The sequence below is a fragment of the Carlito syrichta genome, unplaced genomic scaffold (assembly GCF_000164805.1).
Source record: "Carlito syrichta isolate Samal-C Ts95f unplaced genomic scaffold, Tarsius_syrichta-2.0.1 Scaffold302566, whole genome shotgun sequence".
Taxonomy (NCBI): domain Eukaryota; kingdom Metazoa; phylum Chordata; class Mammalia; order Primates; family Tarsiidae; genus Carlito; species Carlito syrichta.
The window spans coordinates 82,741-106,482 of NW_007246662.1; the positions used below are offsets into that span (position 1 = coordinate 82,741).

The 23,742-nt window shown below is 50.7% G+C and overlaps 1 protein-coding gene across 1 annotated transcript; it reads left to right on the plus strand.

Moving 5' to 3' along the window:
• Nucleotides 1-5,892: 5,892 nt before the first annotated feature.
• On the plus strand, nt 5,893-20,103 carry SH3BP5L (SH3 binding domain protein 5 like). Its single transcript, XM_008056865.1, has 7 exons — nt 5,893-6,010; nt 6,445-7,045; nt 14,108-14,170; nt 14,297-14,425; nt 17,210-17,371; nt 18,524-18,697; nt 19,464-20,103. The coding sequence occupies exons 2-7, from the start codon at nt 6,830-6,832 to the stop codon at nt 19,929-19,931; spliced, it is 1,212 nt and encodes a 403-aa protein (XP_008055056.1). The 5' UTR covers nt 5,893-6,010; nt 6,445-6,829; the 3' UTR covers nt 19,932-20,103.
• The last annotated feature ends 3,639 nt before the right edge of the window (nt 20,104-23,742 follow it).

The window sequence follows — 23,742 nt, forward strand, 5'->3', positions numbered from 1 at the left end:
TGTGTTCTAGGTGTTGGGGATACAGTTGTGAACTAATCTCCCTAAAACTTTGACCTGTTCAAAAACTGTCAAAAGTTTGTGTTACCACCAAATGAAGTTTTCGCTCCTGATGTGTCATTTAAGATTCTCATCCACCTGTTCCAACTACCTTTCCAGTCTGTTCTCTCCACCTACCCACTTACCTGGATCACTCCTCACTCCCTATAAGGAGGGACCCCCCCAACTCAGAATTATCTTTTGAAGGTGGGTCCCTTGTAGTACAGGCTTCTCTTGCTAGGTGAATGTTCTAGGAACCCATCGGCATCAGTCTACCAGCTATCGTTGTTGAAAGGCTGCATTCAGCTTCAATGAAAATTTTTTTGAGATTCTTTCAGCGTGTTTGCCCATTTCATGATGGGTGATTTACGAGTGCACCTGCCCACATCATGCCGAGTGTGCAGTGGTTTTTGACCCAAAACGGCATTACCCCCATGCCCACATTCCCTATTCGCTTGATCTTGCCCCAAGAGACTTTTTTTGTTTGTTTCCCCAGGTGAAAAAAGTGCTTAGAAGGAAATGTTTTGCTGATGTGGAAGAGGTGAAACAAAAACATCAGAAGCACTGAAAGGTATCAAAATAGACGAGTTCAAAAACTGTTTTGAACAGTGGAAAAAACATCTCAGTAAGGTCTATTGCATTAAATAGAGAGTATGCTGAAGGCGACAAGTTTAAACATATAAGAATATACAATTTTTTATAAATTCCAGGATTTTTTGGGTCCCCCCACCCGTACATTTCTCTCAGCCTTGAATACACTCCTCCTAGTCCACCTCTCCTTGTTTGTCAAAATCCTACTTACACTTCAGGGGCCTGTTCAAATGCGAATCCATCCTCAAAGTGAAAACTCTCTTTTCTGAATCCCCACTGGAATTGTTCATCTAGAAATTCTACAAGTATTTATTGAAAACCTGATATTTTTGCAGGCCACAAGATGCACCAGACTTTATCTCTGTATTTATATCCTTTACCTGTACTTTCACATCATGTGCATATCTTATTTCCCCTACTAAACTGTAAGCTTGAGGGCAGAGTCAGTGCCTGAGTGCACACTTTTAAATAACTGATGTGTGCAAGGAAATGGGCTGAGTGTTGGGAGACAAAACGGAGACTGAGTCCTTTGAGGACATGCTGAGGGAGGACAGACTCCCATAGACCTTGTCAACCTATCATGTGCCAAGTAGAAAATGGCATAAAGGAAGAGCAGGAAGAATAGGATAACTCTGCAACAGGCCACTGGCAAACTTCATTGACTTAACACGTAGGCAAGATTTTGTATCGAGGACTGTGATTGCAGGTAACAATTTCTATCCCCATTCCCCTGCCGACTGAGCTTTTTGCCAGAGGGATCAGGTAAACAGGAAAGGAGTGGGCATGCACTCCATTCAGACAGAATGGCAGAGGAGGCTCAGAGCCCTGTGTAGAATTCTGGGTGGAGCAGGGCAGGAATTCTAGGAAGTAAAGGGGGTGGAAGTGTTAGAAGAGGAAACCCAAAGAAGTTCACGGCTAAATTAAGGAATCCTTCCTTTCCACAAGCTTTCATTGAGGCTCATTGAGCCTGCACCTGGCTGGGTTGTGTAATATAGAGATGAAGACATCATGTGCCCACCACGTGCTCTTACAGTATGGCAGAAGACTTTACCCCTCTTCCGAGAGTAAGGCCTTCCTCACTACAATCAAGTTATAGACATATCCACAACCCACAAGTTTTTCATGCTACTTTGTAATCCCTCTCACCAGTCCCCCAGGCAACTGCTGATCTGCTTCCTATACATTACTCAATGAATATGTTTAATCACATTAGTTGATTTAACAATGCTGATATTGTGGTATTTATTAAATGTGACTGATGGTGGGGAAAAGTTAAAGAACATAAAAGGTAGTTTCTGTTGACAGAAAAAAACTACAATAAAAGTAGAGGAAATTTACGCTACTTATATTATGTGAAGAAACTTAAAAATAAAAGTTACAGTAAAAAACTTAGGAAAAAACGACTTAAGAAATAGAGTTGGCTTGTGATATTACATAGTAGTTGATGGTGTTAGTAGCATTTTATACGCTTTCATATTTTTATCTTTCACTCATTAGTTGGTCAATAGGGGTTGGTTGGTTGGCTGTCTGTTAGTGCCAGAAACTGAGGATCCTTGTGGCAGGATCATTTAGATCTGTGCTGTTCATATAGCCACATATGATTATTTAAACTTATAGAAACTTCTACATTGTTGAAAGTGCTGTTGAACAGAGTTGACTTAGCAGACTCCCGAGGTATGTTATCTACGATGGACGTGAGGTGGGGTCTGAGCTGAAGCAATGGCAATGAGATGGGGAGGAATCTCTCTGAGACACTTGGTATGATTAAAAGTGATGAGGGGGAATGCTTTATAGGTTTCTCCCCAGGGTAAATGGGTGGATTGTAGAACCACTTACCAACACAGTAAATGTTGAAGGAGCAGGATTTAGGAAAAGGAGATGAAATAAGATTTGGACCCACTGAGAGGTAACCCTGTGAAAGCCTAGTGATGTCTGGGAGGCTGCTAGGTCTCAGAATGTGACCTGTGGGGAGAATGTGGAGACAGGGCCCCAGAGAAGGAAGCTCCAAGTAAGGAGCCAGGGGTAAAAGTTGGACCATAGCAGTAGCTAGGGTAAGGGCACTCAGGGAAAGGAGGCAGCATGAGATGGTCAGAGCCTGGGAGCATTGACAGGACAGGGTCTCCAAACTGTGGGTGGGCCATGAAATCAACAAAAAAAGGTCTCCACTAGCATTAAAAATATAAAACATTGCATATAATTTGGGTAAAGATCTTTTCCTGGAACGTTTTAATGAATTTAGTTTACACATATTTATGTATACTGGGTTACAAGGTAAAACATGTATCTAGATTGTGTTCCAATTATTTTGAGTCTTTCCAGTGTATAAAATGAGCACCACAGATACTAATGTGGATACCTATGTGGGAATTGAGACGGTGTCCTTTTTCTCATCATCACCTGAAATTCTGTCACACCATGGACACTCAGTAAAGCCATACTGCAAGGAGAGAATCAACAAATCAGAGAAATAAGAGGAAACCTAGGACAACCTAGGAAATAAGAGGAAACCAGAAACTGAAGGGTACAAAAGAAATAACCCAGTGTCAGATGTCAGTGATCTGGCAATACTGAGAACAAGGATGACCTTATCATTACAATTTCTATGAATTGGCAGGAGTAGAAGTCAGACTGCAGAGGTAAATAGGAAGTGAGAAAGTGCAGAGAAGACAAATGACAGTGGAGATTGAGAAGCATTTGTTTTGTATTGAAGATGCCAAAGTTCAATATGTACCCAGAAGAGGTTATACAGAAAACACAGGTTCTAGAAATGTGTTGTCCAATAATGAAACCACCAGCCACATATAACTATTAAAATTTTTTTTAAAAGTTCATTGATCACACTAGCTCCATTTTAAGTGCTCAATGGCCATATGTGACTAGAGACTACCATCCTGCACAGAGCTGATACAGAACATTTCCTTTACTGCAGAAAGGTCTACAGACAGTGCTACTCAAGAAAAATGTTTTAATTCATCATGTTTATGTCGGTTTCAATAAAACAAGCCTAGGTTAAATCAACACACAGCACCCCCAAACCTTTTCCTACCTGAAATATTATGCAAACCCAGCAGAAAAACCATTGTGGGATTATATTAGAATCTGGACTTGACAGAATCACATTTGGTGTCAGTGGGTGAGTTAACCTTGGAAGAGGCCAGTAGAGAGAGATCTTAAAAGAAAAACCTCAGGATGTGATCTAGAGGACTGGGCATTATATGCATTCATGATGTTTTCCCACCAACAAGTAGAAGCAGTCTGTGATTGCTAAGAACTGCAAAGAGGAAAGGAGTTGTAAGATGGGATATAAGAAGAATAGGTATTGGGATAGTGCTGAGTAGGAAAGGATGGAATTCAGGCTAGAATAGGCCAAAAATGTTGGGTAACATGGGGTTAATACAGTGAAATTCTATAAATTTAAAGTGACTGGTAGAGAACAAATGTCATATTAATGATTTTATATTTAGTTTTTATGGCTTTTGTATGGTACCTTAATAACAAAAAGAATGTGGTAGAAGACAGGCTTTCACCAGAGCTGTCCACTTAGATACTGTTATTTGGGGTACCACTGACTTACGAAAATGAGAAGTCACTTTTGGAATTTTAAAAATAAAACATCCCATTTAATAGAAAAATCTCTTTTCAATCACTTTTAAAAAAAGCAATATATTTGGCTCTACTCATTTTTTAAAAAATATGTGACTATTAATAGGGTGAGGGGATGGAAAAAAGGGACTGGTAACTGCGGAATTCTTGGCACATGACCCCATCCAAGCCTCTGTACTAAAAGACAAACTCCGACATGGCTTCTAGCAGCATGATGTCATGTCCCTAGGATGACTACAGCCACCCATTAAAGTGCCTGCCTGAGAAAGAGCACCACTGCCAAGAGAATCCTGTTTGTTCTAGTCAACACCTGACGATAGGCTCCTGACTCCCTTTCTTAGAGCATTTACTGAGGTCTTACAATTATGAATCCTTCAGTCCTCCCTTTAAGATGTATCTCCTAAAACCCAAGAGGATCCTTCTCACATACCTGAGGACCGTTCCTTTGACATGTAGTCATCCGGAAGCGCAGCGCATCTGCCTCCCAATCTCAGTGGGAGGCAGCACCCTAATTTCTCTAACTGCCAGTTGGCAGGGACGCCGGGCCTCCTTGCATTTGCCCTCACCAACCCCTGGTAATTTTTCACTTCTGACTCTACTAAGACCCGTTCACCTTCCTTCCCTCACTCTCCAATCACTTCTGCACAAAAAGAAAGAGAGCTCAGCTCTTCTCTGACTGTAAGCAGGTGCTCTGCCTCATGTCCGGCTGTGTTCACCTTTGGCAGGATCCAGAGGGAAGAAAGGTAATTCAGCCCGTTGCCGCCTCCATCTCCAGGGCCAACCCTGAGTTGGCTCAGTGGAAGCCAGACCTGTTGTAGAAACAAAACAATTCAATCCTGCAGCCCTTCCCCTTAGGCCTAGGCCCTCGCCCCACCCAGCGACACCTAGAAGTGACAACCAGGTGGCCCACTCATCGAGCCAGGTAATGACACACAACGCCAGGCAACAAACGCCTTCTCCTCGAGGAACTCTGGGCACCGAGTACACGAGCGTGTCGAGTTAACGCCCCCTAAGTTCATCATTCACATCTACCGTGTCCTTGGTGGCCCTACCGAAACGTCGTCAGGGCGAGAGGTCCCGGCTCAGGACAAGTAGTCCCGGGGTCATGGCGTTAGCCAGAGCCTCGAGGAGAGGGATTTACCCGTCGGAGCTGTCCGCTTAGACGCCATTACTAAGGTACCACTGACTTCACCGCAGTGAGAAGACTCGTTTTTGAAAAGCTACTTTGCATCTTCACAGCAGAGTTGGTTGACCTCGGACTCGAGCAACCCACCGGACACAGCCGGAAGTTTACGGACACACTGCCGGCGTCCCGCGGCCTCAGTGGGCGAGGCCGGAAGTGGCTTTGCGACAGCCGCAGTCCGTAAAGAAAGATGGCGGCGCTCTCTCTAAGACGGTGATGGAATCTCCGTTTTATTTCTAACATTTCTCTATTTGCCAGGATCTCTCGGTTTTCATCACTGCCTTAGATTTTCCAAGCACCACATGTTCACGTTTTTCTCTCATTAATGCTTGGTGGAGGATTAGCTGGAGGCCGCGTAAGGCGAGGCTGGGCCCAGTGGCGCTCCATTTTGTACGGAAACCGGAGGCAGTAGCGCGTGTGGAGGAATTCCGACGAGGCTAGTGCAAGCGAGTGTGTTGAGGGTGCGGCGTTGATATCAGTGATGTGTTTCCGCTTCCGCTTGGCCCTGTCGTTTTTGGTTGGACCGGCTTGTTGCGGGGAGTGAGGGGAAAGATTGTGTGCAGTCTAGGAGCTCCGAGTACTGGAAGGTAAACTGAGGTGAGGACGCGAAGGAGGTGTTTTGCACCTGTCTGTAGAGGATGGCGGGTGGCAGGGTCCTTGGGATTGCAGGAGAGTGTGGGGTTGGAGACTGGAGACTTAGAGTGTCCTCGGGGTTGGTGAGAAGAGGAGTTGGGGCGGGGCTGGGGTTACGAGGTGGATCGCACAGCCCGACGGGCGGGGAAGAACCGGGGATGGAGGAGAGGCTGGGGGCGCAGAGTGAAGTCTGGAAGGCGCCGGTGGGGAGGGGCTGGAGGAGAGTAGAATCCAAAGTCCTTGAGGGCCGAGGAAAGAAGTTGAGGTGGGGGCTGGTCGGAATACAGGGATGGGGTAGTGGGAGTGGAGTCTTTGGGAGGCTGGAGGGCTGGAAGAGGCTGGTGGACGAGGTTCTGATCCTGACATGGCCATACACTTGGCCTTTGTTTCCTCCGCAGCTCCCCAGAGACACTCATTCCGCAGCCTCTGCTCGGGCCCAGCCTTCACTCTCCAGCTGCCACCACAGCCTGGAGGCGCCTGCCTCCACACTCCCGGATGGTGCTCCTCTTTGCAGGCCTCGACCCAGATCCAGGCTCCCTTTGTCCCCTGCCTCGGAGCTGTGGCTCCGGGTCTCTCTTGGTGCACTCCCGGAGGCGTGGAGGGAAGAACTTTTTCACAGCTCTAGCAACCCCTCTGGCACCTTGAATCTCAGCGTCTAACCGAGTGTGAGGTCCTTCCTCCGCCCCCTTTTTCTGCCTTTGGCAAAGGGAAGCCCTTCTCCTTGACATCCGGAGCCCAGGAAGCTCCACGCTGGGACCCTGGTCTCAGCATGACAGTCCTCTCATGTGTATAGGGCTCTGCCCTCCCCCGGTCGTCATGGCTGAACTCAGACAGGTTCCAGGGGGGCGGGAAACCCCACAAGGGGAGCTGCGGCCAGAGGTGGTCGAGGATGAGGTCCCGAGGAGCCCAGCCTCAGAGGAGCCTGGAGGAGGTGGGAGCAGCAGCAGTGAGACCAAATTGTCCCCGAGAGAGGAGGAAGAACTGGACCCTAGAATACAGGTGAGAAGACAGAATGGGGGCTGCAAGGGAACCTTTCTGAAGAGGATCAGGTACTTGAGGGCTTAGACTCATTCTCTCCCCAGTGTCCTGGGGCAAGTAGGGAGGATGCGTTTGTCAGCAGATCATTGCAGTGTAGTATGACAAGTCAGGACAGCTATGTGTGTGAAGTGTTGATGGAGTGAGAGCGGGACCTGGCTGTAGTGCCTGGGGTGCTGCTGAGGAGGAAGCAAAGCTCTGGTTGCTCTGGGCACCTCAGGCCCCTGTGGGGTAAAGTTGCTGTGCTCACTTCCAGGGAAACAGGGGCTGTTGCCTGCGGTGCTATGCGTGTGGGAGGCAAGAGGAGGTGGCTTTGTTTCCGGGAGACAGTTTTGAGGCTGATTGAGTCTTTCCCCTTTCCCACCTTCTTAGCCGTGCCTCCCGGGATGTTGACTCTTGCTGACAGACCTTTCAGGGGTTTTATAGATAACATTAACTTCAGACCTGTCAAGAAACTCCCTATGTTCAAGGATTTGTGTTAGTTGTGGACAGTCCTTAGTAAGACAGATCTCTGGCCCTCAGGATGGCGGTTCTACCCAAGGAATGGAAGAGCAATTTATTATTGCCTTGGAATGTCTGCATCTAGTCTGTAGGACAGGCAGGTCTTTATCGGGAAGGCCTCGGGGCAGGGGGCGAGGAAGATGAGCACCAACATGAAGGAGACACATGGCTAGTCAGAGCCAGGTACGGGCTTCCGGGGCATTGGCAGAAAAGGGCTTCCTGCCATGATGCTGCCTTGATGCTCCTGCGTGTTTGGGTCCTGAGATTACCGTTCAGTCTAGTTGTGTCTCCAAGATTCTGATGTTGTGGATGTGACCCGCTTCTCTGTAGGTGAGTGGGAGGTCCCAGGGCCCACATTCCTGGGCTTCTCTGTCAACAAACCTTCACAAGGTTACTCTAGTGTGCTGGGAATAAGTCACTGCTGGTCCTGGCATCTTTCCATCCCTGTTGTGGGTTCCCAGTCTGTGGGTGTGTGGGCTTCTCTTTGACTGCTCATGCCTGTGATGGGCAGTGGTGAGCCATTCGTAGCTGCCATGAGTCAGTAGTTTATTTCTGCTGTGCCTCACAGGCATTGTATTGAAAAAGCCTACTTCTACTGCTGAGTCTACAGACTTGTCATCCACCGAGGAAATAAAAACTCTTGGACTGAAAGTCAGGCAACCTCCAGCCCCATGCTCTGTGATTTTTATGGAAGTTACCTAACTCTCTGAGCCTCAGTTTCCTCATCTGCACAGTGAGCGGTTGGTCTAGCCCATTTCTGTACTCATTCTTGCTCTGCTTAGATGCAGCTCTGCAGTTCTTTTCTTCTGCAAACTTTTTCTGCTTATTCCTCAGTGACACTTTGTAGCAAGTGCTCTGGAAAAGCAGACTTTCCTCTGTGACTTGGGAAACACATGATGCAATCATATGCAGCAGTGCTCCAGAGTTGGTGGCTCCAGGGGAAACTGTACCAGAGGAGGTGGCTCCAGAGGAGTTTCTCCAGAGGAGGCTGCTCTAGGGGAGGCTGCACCAGAGGAGAGTTCACGTGGCCTCTCTACTTGACCTCCGCTGTACCTGTGTTTTCTGGTGTTTGCACAGGCAAAGACAGTAGTGTGGAGCTGCACTTGATCTGCACTGTCCAGCCGACAGCATGTGGCTACTTAAATACAGTTAATAAAAATTAAAAACACAGCTCCCGAGTGCTGAGCTGACTGTGCAGAAAGAGAATATTCCGTCACCACAGGTAGCTCTGTGGGATGAGCTCTGAGGCTCAGCGTCTGCCAAGGAGGCTTGGGACTCCCTTTGCTTCCTGTGAAATCATAGTGTTACAGGTGCATGGAGTGTGATCCAGACCCCAGTCTCTTGTGGAGCGTGAGGGTTCTTGGGGAGGGAGGTCTGCTGTGCCTCCCTCTGATGACAGGCACGGTGAGTGGGGGTCCAGCCTCAGCAGGGAGTTGGTGTCTTCCTGCCACGCAGGAGGGGAAGCCTGGTGCGTACATCTTTCATGGGGGAGGCTGGTGATGTTTTGCCCCCTGTGTTTGGGTGGCTCTTCAGAGCCAGAGGAAGAGATTTTTTTTTTAAACTTACTTATCTATTTATCTTTTTTGACTTTCTAGCCCTATGTCATAAAGGGTGTGTCTTTTGAGGTCGCTTTTAGTGCTGACATTGCACCAGACCACACCACTCTGATAATGTGTTTCAGTGCTTTAAATGGGTGCTCATTTCTCTGCATTCTCAGCATTTCCTGGGTTTCCACCCACAGATCCATCAAAACCCACCAGGGAGCTCTAAAAACACTTTCCTGAACCTTGCCAGACATGTGGCTTCTCATCATCTGGGTGGAGTGAGAAGTGATTCTAATGTGCAGGCAGGGTTGAGTTCACCAGGCTGGAGTGCAGTGGCATGCTCATGGCCACTGCAGCCTCGACCTTCTGGGTTCAGGCGATCCTTCCTTCTTAGCCTTCCATATAGCAAGTGTATGCCAAGGCTGGAGCCCTGTCAGGGATTTTCTAAAGTTCCCAGAAATGACTGCTCTCAGGGCAGGTCTCTCATCATGGCGCTGGGGTTGCTCATGCCCATTTTCTGGTGGGATCCCTCTGGACATTGGGAGGAGACCAACTGATATCCACCTGGGGTGTGCTGTAGCCCCAAGGAAGACCACTCCATGCTATAACCTCAACGGAGTTCTCCGTATCCTCTAGGCTGGTCCTCGGCTTTCTGAGAAAAGGTCCCGTAGGGTAAAGAAGGGAAGGAAGAAAGGAGTATGGTGTTAGGTGGACCTGGGTCTGTTCCCCTGAAACTTCCTCAGACTCCTTTGTGATGGGCATATTCACAGACATGTGGATACACTCACTCACCTACTCCTCTCCAGACAGAGTCTTCAGGGTGATTTTTCACCCTCTGTCCTCATTCAGAAGGTGGGTTTAGCCATTGCAGTATGGTTGTCACCCTGACCCTACTTGCTGACCATCAGTGTGATTCTTCTAATGGCCTGCACCAGGTGGAGCGGGAGCGCCTGTGGCCCGAGTGCCCACGCCTTTGACTCAGTGTCCTGGCATCTGGGGAATGCACCCGTGTGCTCCAGGAAGGTCACCTCCCTGCTGGCTGCTGGCACACTGATGGTGATGATGCATGCTGACTCAGACTGTCCTCCCAAATTCCATCACAGCTGCATGCCAGGAGTCCCAGTGAAGCAGGCTAGTGGAATGTGTCACTGACTGCCCAAAACAGTGCCCCAGTCCTCAGTGGCTTCCTGCTCATCCTTGCCCCGGTGTGCCCCAGCCTAGCTGTCCCTCGTCTCTCATATTTCTCTGCCTTCAGGCTTCTCTTACCCCAGGCATCTCCTTATCCTGCTGGAGAGCTCTGTGACTGAGGAGGGACCCCACTAACACATTGCTTTCCTTAATTGCTAGAGGTGCAGTTGGGGTGCTGGCCCCCGTAGAAAGATAATGCCACTCCCTCTATTGTACTCCTCATCCTTTTCTGGTGGAGACACCTTATGCTGAACCAGTCATTTCTTTTAATCTGTCAGAGGCTGGGAGCTGGGGACTGGGCACACTTTGGGAGATCTGGCTGTGGACTTCGGTTTGCCTTCGTGAAGACCGCATGGGCCTTTCCCTTCCTCCTCCTCTCCTTCCCTGGTGTCTATGTCTACTGCATTCTTGAGACCCTTTTCCTACCTGGGTTACAGTTTTCTGAGGTTATAGCACTTCTATCTTTTTGAGGTGTTCCTCCAGGGCTGTCTTCAGACTCAGGAAGGTGGTCACTGTGGCAAGAGGCGAGATGAAAGGTCAGGTCCTGGATCCAAACCTAACTCTGCCCGATTCCCCACCTCATTATTTCTCGTCCATTGAGGGAGCTGAGGAAGAATATTACAGCAGGAACTGCTGAGAGGGCTGGTCTCCTCCTCTCCAGATAGCCTGAAGCTCCTAGGGATAAGTTGAACCATAGAAAGTTTAACCCACAGGGAAGGAGGTGGTTTCTCATCCTGACAGGAATTGCTCTTTGGAGGACCTTTTAGGGTGATTCTGTCAGCTGATGGCGATGTCCCTGTGAGGAAGGTGCTGTGTCTGGCAGTGTTGACACTGCCCCCAACTCTCCTTTGGGCCCATGAGCTGTGTGGGCTGCCTGTGGTCTTAGAACAGTTTGTTGTTATGGTATGGACACTGGGTTGTGTGACTAATCAGGTTCCCCATATGTATCCACTTCTAGACCCGTGCCACCCAGTACAGGAGCCACTGTCTAAGTTGAAATGTGCTGTTTTTTTTTTTTTAGTTGGAGTCTCACTCTGTTGCCCAGGTTGGAGTGCGGTGGCATGCTCACGGCCACTGCAGCCTCCTCCTGCTGGGTTCAGGTGATCCTTCTGCCTCAGCCTTCCAAGTAACTCGAACTATAGGCATGCACCATAATGCCTGGCTAATTTAAAAAAAAAATTTATTTATTGTAGAGATGAGGTCTCACCAAGTTACCCAGATTGGTCTCAAACCCCTGAGCTCAGGCAGTTCTCTCACCTCGGCCTCCCAAAGTGCTGGGATTATAGGTGTGAGCTACCACACCTTGCCTGAAATGTGTTCTAAGGGTCAAGTGCATGTGAGTTTTGAAGCCCTAGGTTTTAAAAAAGTACAAGTGTGGTTAATACTATTTTATTTTGATTGCATGTTGAAATGATAATATTTCGGATATATTAGGTTAAATGAAATATATTGTTAGATTTCACACCTGTTTTACTTTTTACAAGCATGGCTACTAGAAAATTAAAAGTTCCATGTGTGCTGGCTCCTGTTATCTTCTGTTGGACAGCTCTGTTCGAAGAAGTTTCCAGCCACACATGTGGCTCTCCTGGGGCAGCGTTTTGCTGTTATAGGAGTGTATGTCTTCACATCCACCTTCCTGGTTCCTTGTGGGCCTCTGCCTTTATGATCTTCCTTCTACTGTCATGAAGTCATGTGACTGGTGCCCTGTATTCTTACACACTGACCGAGTCTTTCCAGAATCAAGGTGGGAGCAAGGGGAGTATAGACATGAAAGGACCAAGGGGAGCTTGTGCATACCTGCCTGGCCTCCCACTGGGTGCTGGGTGGCCGAGTGAGGTGAATGGGGCCAGCACCCATATGTATGGAGTAGAGTGATTGCGGTGCTACTGCCAAGTGCATGTCTCATCTGGGCATCAGGCAGACATATTGGGCCCTATCACCTGTGCAGAGGCTGCAGGGCTCATGGAGGCGTATCTGTAGCTGAGCACCAGGTATGTTCCAGGGCAGGGCCTTGGCTCAGGCCAACACTGTTTGTTCTTGGCATGGAGGATAACTTGAGGCAGTGCCCCTCTAGCTCTGCTGCTTTGCGGGAAGCCTAGTATGGTTCCTTGCTTGTCTTCAGCGTGGGGCCAGCATGATATTCATACCTGTGTGTCTGGCAACTTCTCTTCAATTCTGTCTGCCCCTCCCTCAGACTCTGCTGTGTGGGGACCTGGGGGACACATTGCCTAGAGGCTTCTAGGATCCTGTACTCCTCTATGACCTTCATCATTAACAAGCCCTTGTGACTCTGTCCTGTGTTTCTGTGGAACCTGCCTTCTCTCCCACCTGGAATACTGTAGACAGCCTCCACATTTGTTTCCCAGGCACATCAGGCTTTCCTCATGCCACTCAGATCTGCCTTCCTAAATGACAGACTAAGTGGCTCCAGGCTCTGAGAGACCCTTTTGCCATTGCAGAAAGATCCAATATCCCTCCCATGGTCCCCCAACCTCACTGCATGTCCCCTGCCATCTTATCTGCCTGGGCACCTGCTTCCCTTTGGGTCCCTGCCCTCCCTGCTTTGCTGGTGCTTCTGTCAGGTCCCAGCTAGAGGGCAAGTGTTCCAAGCATCCTGCCCGCCCTTCTGTTCCCAGGTGGTGAGTGACTGTGGCTCCCAGAGGTACCATGACTACGCCTTGTAAGGCTTCACATGCTGCCCGGGCCTGTGGCTTCCTTGCTGGACTTCCTCACTGACTGGAAGCTGCCCTCTCTGTGCCCTCTTTGGGTCTCATGGTGCTGAGGGATGATGAGTATGCAGTAAATGTGTGGTGACCGAGTGGCCATCCCCGGTTCTGGCCACCGTCCTCTCTGTAAAGAGAGCCCCCAGGTCCAAGGAAACCCCTACCACTTTGAGGGAATGGTGCAATCTGATGGAGAGTGCGAAGGCTCACTGCTCCTTCACTGTGTGCACATTCGTGTTGCGTGCTCGTGCTCCAACCATAATTCCATGTCCTTAACACTGGGGCACGGTAGCTCACGCCTGTAATCCCAGCACTTTGGGAGGCAGAGGCGAGAGGACTGCCTGAGCCCAGGGATTCAAAACCAACCTGGGTAACTTGGTGAGAACTCGTTTCTACAATGAATCAATAAAAAAAAGTAGCTGGGTATGGTGGTGCATGCCTGTAGTTCCAGCTACTTGGAAGACTGAGGCAGAAGGATCATCTGAGCCCAGCAGGTCGGGGCTGCTGTGGCTGTGAGTGTGCCACTGCACTTCAACCTGGGTGACAGAATGAGACTTCGACTAAAAAAATAAAAAAAAATTTAAAAAAGCCTGGTGCGGTGGCTAACGCCTGTAATCTCAGCACTTTGGGAATCTGAAGCAAGAGGATTACCTGAGCCCACAGGTTTGAGACCAACCTAGGCAACATGGCAGAACATCATCTCTACAATAAAAATCAAAAAGTTAGCCAAGCATGGTGGTGCATGCCTGTAGTTGCAGCTACATGGAAGGCTGAGGCAGAAGGATCGCCTGAAACCAGCAGGTCAAGGTTGCGGTGGCTGTGAGCGTGCCACTGCACTCCAGCCTGGGCGACAGAGTGAGACTCTGACTCAAAAAAGAAACAAAAAACACTGGGCCTTCACTACCTGGAACAAGGTAGAGTTGTGAGGAGGATGTGAGGTGTTGTGAGTTAGGGTACTGACACACCAGTCTCTTCCTCCCTTCTCTCTCCTTTCCCGGTGGGGCTTCTCTCTATCGTTGCTTCTGCCCTGTGCCATTCACTTGCTAATGTGCCTCCCCTTTCTGCGGCAGGAGGAGCTGGAGCACCTGAACCAAGCTAGTGAGGAGATCAACCAGGTGGAGCTGCAGTTGGACGTGAGTGTCCTCCCTGTCTTACACCCTCGGGCTGGTCCCTGGGACTGTCTCTTTCCCAGATTGAGACAGTGGCGGGTGGGACAGGACCCAGACACTTGCCTTCCCTCTGCTCTGCCCCTTTGCCAGGAGGCCAGGACCACTTATCGGAGAATCCTGCAGGAGTCGGCGAGGAAGCTCAACACGCAGGGCTCCCACCTGGGAAGCTGCATTGAGAAGGCACGGCCCTACTATGAGGCCCGGCGGCTGGCTAAGGAGGTATATCTGCTGACCTGCACCTGGGAAGGCTGCCCATAGAGCCTCCTCTGGGCTCTCCTGTCTCTGTTGGAGTGGGAGGTTAAACTCCAGACTTGAGGGCAGAGACCAGGCCAGAGCTTCTGCTGAGGGCCGAGTGTCTTCTATGTGAGGAGCCAGTCTTAGGGGCATTGGTCTGACGTCTTGCTGTTTCATCTTCTCCCATTTCCCCTCTCTTACATCTCCTCCCTTTGATTCATGTCTCTCTTTTATGCATCTTTTCTTTGCTTACCCCTACCCCTTACCCACCCAACCCTCTTTTTCTTTACACAAATAATATGTTATTCACCATTGGAAAATTGTCATTAAACACAAGAAAACCAGAATCGCCGCAAATCCCAACACGAATGTGGTTTGTGATGCTTGCACCTGGGATTTGTTTTACTCTTGTATGGTGAAGTGACAGAAACCTGCCTTGGAAGAAAAGCTTATTCCCAAGTGGGGGACACACTGTCACAGGGCCAAACTGAGGAGCCACCAGAGCCAATTGAGGCAGAAGCAGCAAAGCAGAAGAAGTGAAGCAGAAAGCACAGTCTTTGCTGGGGTATTCATGGGAAAGAATGGATGGGCAGGGTAGATGAGTTTGAGGGAGTTAAGGGTGGGAGAGCTGAGTAATTGTGGCAGGCTGGGGGTGCTCTCTAGCTGTCCAGTACTTGGCCCCAGGTGATTTAGGGCAGGGGATTTACTGATTGGCATGTGAGAGTCTTATTGTTGCTCACACTAGAGTGCAGTGGCACAATTATAGCTCGCTGCAGCCTCAGCCTCTTGAGCTCAGATGATCTTCCTACCTCAGCTTCAACAAATGTGTACCACCATGCCCAGCTAATTTTATTTTTTTGTGGAGACAAAGTCTTGCTATGTTCCTCAGGCTGGTTCGAACTCCTGGGCTCAAGTAGTCCTCTCCCCTCAGCCTCCCAAAGTGCTGGGATTATAAATGTGAGCCACTGTGCCACATTTTAACGAACTGATTAATACTTAATTTTTAATTTTTAATGTGTGGGGTATAATTCAGGGTTAGGTATACAAGTGTTCATTATGTAGGTACCCTTGTTGATGAGGTACGCCCCTCCCTCCCCTGGCAGTTTCCCACTACTGCCAATCCCTTTCTTATAGTATTGCAATAGTTGTTCAAGGTCTGCTGATGAGTGAGAACATGTGACACTCAGTTCTTTGTTTCTGTGATAGATCACTCAGTATTATAGTCTCTAAGTCCATTCAAGTTGTTGCAAAGTTCATAATTTTGTCCTTGTTTGTGGCTACGTAATATTCCATCGTGTATATATACCACTTTTTTTTTATTCAGTCCCCTTTAGATGGTTGGTTCCATGTTTTTACTATTGTAAATAATGCTGCAATAAACATGCGTGTGCAGGTATCTTTTTCTTAGAGTGATTTGAGTTCCTCCTGGTATATTCCCAGTAGGGGAATTGTGGGGTTGTATGGGAGGTCAATTTTTAGATCTTTTAGGAATCGCCACACTGTTTTCCACAGAGACTGTACTAGTTTACACTCCTACCAATAGTGTAGAAGTGTTCCCTTTTCCTCACATCCTCTCCAGCATCTGTTGTTTTTTAAGTTATTGATGATGGCCATCCTGACTGGAGCTAGGTGGTACCTCAGTGTGTTTTTAGTTTGCATTTCTTTGATGACTAGTGAGGCTGAGCATTTTTTCATGTATTTATTAGCTGCTTGTATGAAGTGCCTATTCATATTTTTTGCCCACTTTGTGAAGGGGCTTTTTTTTTTTTCCTTTTCAGCACGTTTGAGTTCCTTGTAGATGCTAGATGTTAGGCCTTTGTCAGATATACCCTTAGCAAATATTTTTTCCCAGTCTGTGGGCTGAGCTGTCTCCCCGTTCTCAGTGGTTTTTTGGCTTTGCAGAAGCTTGTCAGTTTGATGAGGTCCCACTTGTCTATCTTATTTCTTATGGCATGGCCACTTTAATACCTTACTTTTTAGAGATGCAGTCTTGCTGTGTTGCCCAGGCTGGAATGCAGTGGTGTGTTCATAGCTCACTGCAGGCTTACCTCCTAGGCTTAAGTAATTTTCCTGCCTCAGCCTCTTGAGTATTTGGGACTACAAGCATGATCTGCCACACCTGGCTAATGTTTTAGTTTTTTTGTAGACATGGGATCTCCCTATGTTGTCTAGGCTGGTCTTGAACTCCTGGCCTCAAGTGCTCTTCCTCCCTGAGTATTGGATTGTAGGCACCAGCCACATACCTGCTTATTTTCCCATATTAGATGTACTGCTATGTGACCAATGTTCTGTAACTGAAAAGTTTTGTTTCCAGTTTTTTGCTTGGTTAGTAAACTGTCATGAATATCTCTGAGCATTTGCCTGATTATTTCCTTCAGCTTGCCTTCTGGACATGGATTAATGGTCTCAGGGTCCTATATTCTGTAAGACTCCATTCATGTCGCCAGCCACCTTCCACCTAAAATGGTTTGGATTTTCCTTTGTTTTCCCTAGGGCAAAAGATCAGCAGTGCTGGATTTCACGCACTCACCCTTTGCCTGCAGTAGCATTCTTTTAAATATTTATTTCTATGTTTATTTCTTCTCCTAGCTCACATACTTATGAAATATTCTTTATAGCCTGTTGCTCTGTTGGCATTTATTCTTGGCACAGTGAAGATGGCATTCTACGTGTGCCTTCCTCCTCCTCTTGTCCTCATGCCTGTGATGGGTCTCCATGGGTAGCTGGGGCCCCTCAGAGCTCCCTGTCCTTGTGGCCCTCTCCTCCCAGGCTCAGCAGGAGACACAGAAGGCAGCACTGCGCTACGAGCGGGCTGTGAGCATGCACAATGCCGCCAGGGAGATGGTGTTTGTGGCTGAGCAGGGCGTCATGGCCGACAAGAACCGCCTGGACCCCACGTGGCAGGAGATGCTCAACCATGCCACCTGCAAGGTGAGCCAGGCACACTGGCAGGTCCCTTTACTGGGTCTTGTGCCTCCTCTGCTGCCCCTTACTGCCACCCCCTCTGTCCTTCCTGTCCTCCACGCTGGCTTTCCCTTGGCCTTGACTCTGTTTCAGGCATTACCTGCTCCTAGCCCTTGACCCATGGGCCTCCAGTGCTTCCCACATATCACCTCCCTCTGGCTTGAAGTGTCATCCTGGGCTCCTTGGGGACCTTTGCCTCCAGCTGTGGGACTCCCCCAAGCATCCCTCTCTGGCGGATGCTCTGCATTCGACATCCCTGTTTTGTGTTTAGCTGTGACTCCCTTCTGTTTCAGAGTGTGCTCATTTTCCTGCTGTGACTCTGTCAGTGCACCCTGGCTTTGAAGCAAAATGTGTGTGTCATTTCCAAGCTCCTGCAATGGGACTGGGGAGCGGGTGGGTCTCTGATATTGGCTGTCTGCCACCTTCGGTGTGCATAGGGAAAGTGTCAGCTCCTGGGGTGGGAGTGGCTGCATCTTGAGAGCCTTCATGTGCCCCTCATAGAACAGGCCTCCACTTCTGCCTTGGAGCTTGTGCAGGGAGCTTACAGAGTGACAAATCCTATGGGGTGGGCATCAAGTGATAGTGCACAGTGCAGAGTAACCCCTGAGGTGGGGCTACAAGGGCAGATTGGCCACACAGGTGAGCCATGGAGTCCTGGAGATTCTGGCATACAGGACCTCCTCCTGCTTCTCAACGCCTGGCTGCTGACAGTGAGGCTCCCCCAGGACAGTGGCAGCTGCATATGTGCTCATACAGCCCTTCCTGTGAAGCTCACAAGCAGTTGAGAGGCTCTAAAACCCCTTTCCCGGCAGTGACAGACCTGTGGCCAGCAGTGCAGGTGACAGTAGGTGAGGGCATGGGAGGAGGTGGCTGCAGAGATGTGTGCTTGAGGCATGGTCCTCGGGTGCTGAGAGAGAAGGCAACAGGTAAAAGGGAGAGATGCCATCTAGAGGCTCATGGCCCACTGTCCTGTGTGACTTGGGCTCTGTACTTGGCAAGGGCTCGCAGAGGATGCTCCTGTTTGGGTCCCCCAGGGCAGTGCTCAGGTTGGCAGCCAGGGACAGATGCCAGGGACTGAAGCGTGGGTCCCAGCTCAGGGACTGTGTCCCCTGGGGCCAGGTTAATGAGGCAGAGGAAGAGCGACTTCGAGGCGAGAGGGAGCACCAGCGGGTGACGCGGCTGTGCCAGCAGGCTGAGGCTCGGGTCCAGGCCCTGCAGAAGACCCTCCGGCGGGCCATCGGCAAGAGCCGCCCCTACTTCGAGCTCAAGGCCCAGTTCAGCCAGATCTTGGAGGTAGCTGAGTGGGAGGGGAAGCAGAACGAGCAGGTGGGGCCAGGCAAGGGCTAGGTGGGGTAAGAGGTGTGCAGGTATGGGGTGGGGTGTACACGGGGTTACAGGAAGAGGGCAGGTGGGGATGCAGGAAGGGGGCAGGTGGGGGTGCAGGAAGGGGCAGGTGGAGGGCAGGCAGGGATGCAGGAAGGTGGTAGGTGGGGTCAGGCGGGGATGCAGAAAGAGGGTAGGTGGGGTGCAGGAAGGGGGTGGCGTCCGGCGGGGAAGCAGGAAGGGGCAGGCTTGAGACAGGTGGGGGAGTGAGGGTAGATGGAGGCCGTACTTCCCTGCCTCTGGGCTGTCCTGGTATAGTGGGCAGGGCGAGACTTCTGCCCGAGCTTCCCGTGGTGGGGTTGGGTGGTGGCCCAGCGTGCTGAGAATACCCCTGCAGGATTGGAGGAAGACATGGGGTCTGGTGACAGCAGAGTATGTAGCTGAAGAAAGGAGGAAAACGAGGAAAGGGAGAGCATGGAGACCAGGGAATGGGAACAAGGCCTAGTCAGATGGTGATAGGGAGCATCTGGAAGAGAAGGAGCTGCTGGGAATGAAGGCCTGGGAGGAAGGCTCTGGAAGGTGGGCTCAGGTCAGGACAACTAGAGGACCAAGCCTTGGGGAGGGTGTTGTGAACTGTGGTGAGGATGAATTCCCTGGGAGGGCAACCGCAGACCTTGGTGCCAGTGCCAAGTCAGCGGAGATGCCCAGGGCCGCCTTGCTCTGCCGTCCCCTGCAGGAGCACAAGGCCAAGGTGACAGAGCTGGAGCAGCAGGTGGCCCAGGCCAAGACCCGCTACTCAGTGGCCCTTCGCAACCTGGAGCAGATCAGCGAGCAGATTCACGCCCGGCGCCGTGGCCTTCCCCCTCACGCCCTGGGCGCCCGGCGCTCCTCCCCTGTAGGGGCTGAAGCGGGACCTGAGGACATCGAGGATGGGGACAGCGGGATCGAGGGGGCTGAGGGTGGGGGCTTGGAAGAGGGCGGCAGCCTGGGGCCCGGCCCTGCCCCTGACACGGACACCCTTAGCCTGCTGAGCCTGCGTACCGTGGCCTCGGACCTGCAGAAGTGTGACTCGGTGGAGCATTTGCGGGGCCTCTCGGACCACGCCAGTCTGGATGGCCAAGAGCTGGGACCCCGGGGTGGAGGTCGCCGGGGCAGTGATGGTGGGGTTCGTGGGGGGCGCCACCAGCGTAGCGTCAGCCTGTAGCCCCGTGGCCAGGGCTTCTGGCTTGCGTCTCCCACCATGGTCCGGTCAGGGCCCCACAACCTTCTCACTTGTCCTCTGGGTCCTGTCTTCCCGGGGGGGGACCTTCTCCAGTGCTTCTGGGGAGAGTGGTCCTTTGCGTGCCCTGCCTTCTCACCTCCCTCCCTCGGAAGGCAGCTGTCTCCTCGCCTTACCATCTGGAAGGCTTACTTGTCTCCCTCCTGCTGGCTCTGTATCTGCAGGGCCCGCCCTGCTTTCCTCGTTTTGTCTGTCCTCTCCCTCCATCTCGGGATTTTTCCCTCAGGGAACTTGGTCTGGAAGGCATAGGGAACCTCATCAGACAACGGGTGCTGGGTCTGGGTACTGGCCTGACCAGATGGACAGGAGCCCCAGTTGGTTCCTGGTCCTGCCTACTTTTTAGGGCAACTCTGGAGGGCACCCTGGAGGTTCTGCTGAGCCTCTTGCAGCCTGTCCTGTGCAACCTGCCTGAGTGTCACCTGTAAGGTGGAAGATGTGCCCTGTCCACACTTGCCTTTGGGACCTGAGCTGTTCTGCTGTGCGTGCTTCAGGGCAGGACTCACACAATATGGTGTTGGGGAGAGAGGCCCACCCTGTTGTTGACACAGGGAGCATCACCAACTCAGACCGCTCCTGCGTGCATGGTGTGTCCCCAGCTGGGCTAGTCCCTACCATTACCAAGGTGCTAGTGGTCCCTCAAGGTCCATGTTGGGGTGCAGGTAGGATGAGGTCCTGAAGGCATAGGCCCTCGTTCCCACCCCTCACTTGCTGCTCGACTGTGTTTACTTCTGGTGGGGGATGCTGACCCGAATTGGCCCCTCCAAGGTGGGTCTGGGAACCTGGTGCTCACTCACTCCCCTACTCTTCCCTGAGTGATGCTGCTCCAGGAGCCCTTGGGAGACTCAGGCTGAGCTGCCTGGGCTCTTACCTACTCTGGGGCAGGGGGATTGGCTGGGGTGAGAGACCTGGCCAGGCTTCCGTATGTGGGGAGCCACACTAGGTCTGGTAGCTCTGGAGAGCTGGTCCTTCTTCCTGCGTTCCCAAGAGAGGAGAACCCTGGCCTGGCTATACTGCTGGTGTGGTGGGAGTGGGTTCATTACCCTGTGTGGAGAAGATGGTCACGATGAGAACCTCAGGTTGGAGGTGGCCATGGTGGAGAGCTGTGGGAAAATGTGGGTGTGCGTGCGCATGTGCTGGTGTGTGTGTGGGAAGGGTCTGCCCTGACTTATTTAAATAAAATAGTTTATGTAACAGTAACATTTACTGTTCCTGCTGGAGGAAGAAAGACGGGTGGGGGATGAGGCAGGGTTAGGGAGGGAACCTCAGGCAAGGTGGAGCTCCTTAGATGGCGTGGTTGGAAAGGGAGGCATGGGAGTAGATGGGGCGAGCTGGGGTTGTTGGGATGGTTCAAGGTGTTGTGCACCGTCTGGGTGTGGGCGAGCAGGGGAGGGCTTGGTGCTCTGTGGGACCATGCTGTGAGAGGTGTTGGGTGCTGGGGAAGGCTTGGTGCAGAGGGGCCTGTAGGACTGAGTGGGCGCTGTCAGAGCTGAGTGAGGGTTCCAGAGACGTAGGGTCCTGGATGTGCCTGGTTGTGAGCATGAGTCGGGGAGGGAGATGTAGGGAGGCTGGTACTACCAAGTAAGCAAACAGCACAGCCACTTAAACTTGAATTAAAGGTGGACAGTGGCTTTTGTCGCCTGCAGTGTTTAGGACATACTTATATTCAGAGTTCTCCATTGTGTGTCTGCAATTAAGATATAATGACATGTGACTTCCAAGACGAGGCTTGATGGCTGTGGGTGGAAGGGTTTTGAGTTATGTGGACCTGCAGGTTGGGGGAGGAGGGTGTGATATCAGAGACCTCAGAGGAGAAGAGCTAGAAGGCTTTGTTTGGCCTGAGCTGCACTTGGGGTGTATTGTGTTCAGAGCTAGGTTGAGGAGGAGTTAGCCAAGGGAGGAGGTGCTGCCAGGGAGGAGGACTGGAAACTTTGGAGGCCAAGGAGGGGCAGCGTGAAGGCCAACAATTGGAGGGAAACAGGCAGAGCACTATCTTGCTGTCTTGAACCCAGTGGGGCCATCAGGAACCACTGTGTACCCAACACTCCTGAGTCCATGATGTGCTATCCACGTCTTCGAGTCTGCCTTTCCTGACCTGGTGGGTGGGTGCTAAGATATTTCCCTTATTGCCAGGGAAGCGGCTATTCTGGGCGAGTGGGTTTTACATTTTTTAAAAATTAGACATACTAAAGGTGTACAGCATGATGTTTTGATATATACACTGAAATGGTTAGTTAAGCAAATTAGCATATCCCCTTTTTGTGGAAACAGCACTTAAAATCTACTCTCAGCAAATTTCCTTTATGTGATACATTATTAGGACTATAGCCTTCCTGAGGTGGCTTTCTGAGGTGACACGTTGGTGCTGCCTGTCCCACCTGGTCTCTGGCAGGTGGCAAGGTGAGGTTCCTGGTGCAGAGGAGGCCCAGAGAGGGAGGGCTGGGCAGTCTCCTTGTGAAGTCACACCAGACCAGGCAGTGCCTGGAGAGACCCACAAGGTTAGAGAGACAGTGCTTCCCCCAGGTGGAAGGGAACAGAAGCCACGGCCAGTGTACCCTCCCACCCACCCACCCTAAACAGGGAGGCTTGTACTCATCCACACACATTTAAGCACACATATGCTTAACCACACACAGTGGTAGATAACACGTTTATTGTCCACGGGAGAAACTGAGGCACAGTGGGGGTATACTGATTCCTTGTCCACAGGGGAGAAGGGAGTCACTGGGTGTAGCAGCCTAATTTGTCCTTGCAGAAGGTAATAGAGGCAACTCCCACAAGGCACTTGGACTGTAGCTCAGACTCGAGCTCTGGAGTGAAGAACTCTATGAGAAGGAGGTGAGGAAGTGGAGGAGGGGATGTAGTCATGGGTTGGTTTGTGGAAAGAGGAGGCAATGAGAGAGTCACTTCTTAGCTCCTATCCCCAGCAGAGGGGCTTGGGGGATTTTGTTCAACATAGGCAAGGGATTGGTGTGGAGGACGTGGGGTCATGTAACAGTCACACTGGCTGGTAGTGAGTTCTTATCTTGTCCTCCCCACATGAGGGGCTGGAGCCTAAGTTTCCTGGACTCCTGCACATGCCTTGCCCCTAACAGATATGGTGCATTTGCTTCTTTTCCCTCCTCCAACCCAGTCCTGCACCAGGGACTTTATCAGCACAGCAGTTAGGAGGTCAGGATCTGGTGACCACAGTCCTGGGATCACACCTCCATGTCTAGGGATATTATTGAATTCCTCTATGCTTCCATTTTATCACCTATAAAATGGGACAATGTGGGCAGCTTGTCGTGATGCTGCATCAGTGGGTCTATGATGATTCTGGTTAGCAGTCCTTTGCAGCTTGGGCTGCTTAACCCAATGAGGCCTGTGCCATCTTGTGCCAGACAAGGATCCCTACCACTCATATATACTTTTTAAAGGGGCAGAGTCTTGCTGTGTCACCCAGGCTGGAGTGCAGTAATGCAATCATGGCTCATGGCAGCCTCAAATTCCTGGGCTCGAGTGATCCTCCAGCCTTGGCCTCCCAAAGTGCTGGGATTACAGTTGTGAGCCACTGCGTGCAGCCTTACTTTTTTTTTTTTTTTTTCCTGAAGGGATTGGGTTTCTCTGTTGCCCAGGCTAGAGTTCAGCGATGCAGCCTGGGACTCCTTGGGTTCAAGCGATCCTCCTGGCTTAGCGGGGACTCTTTTTAAAAGGGTTGTGGTCGCTCCTTGTCTGGATGTGATTTTGACAGGTCTTT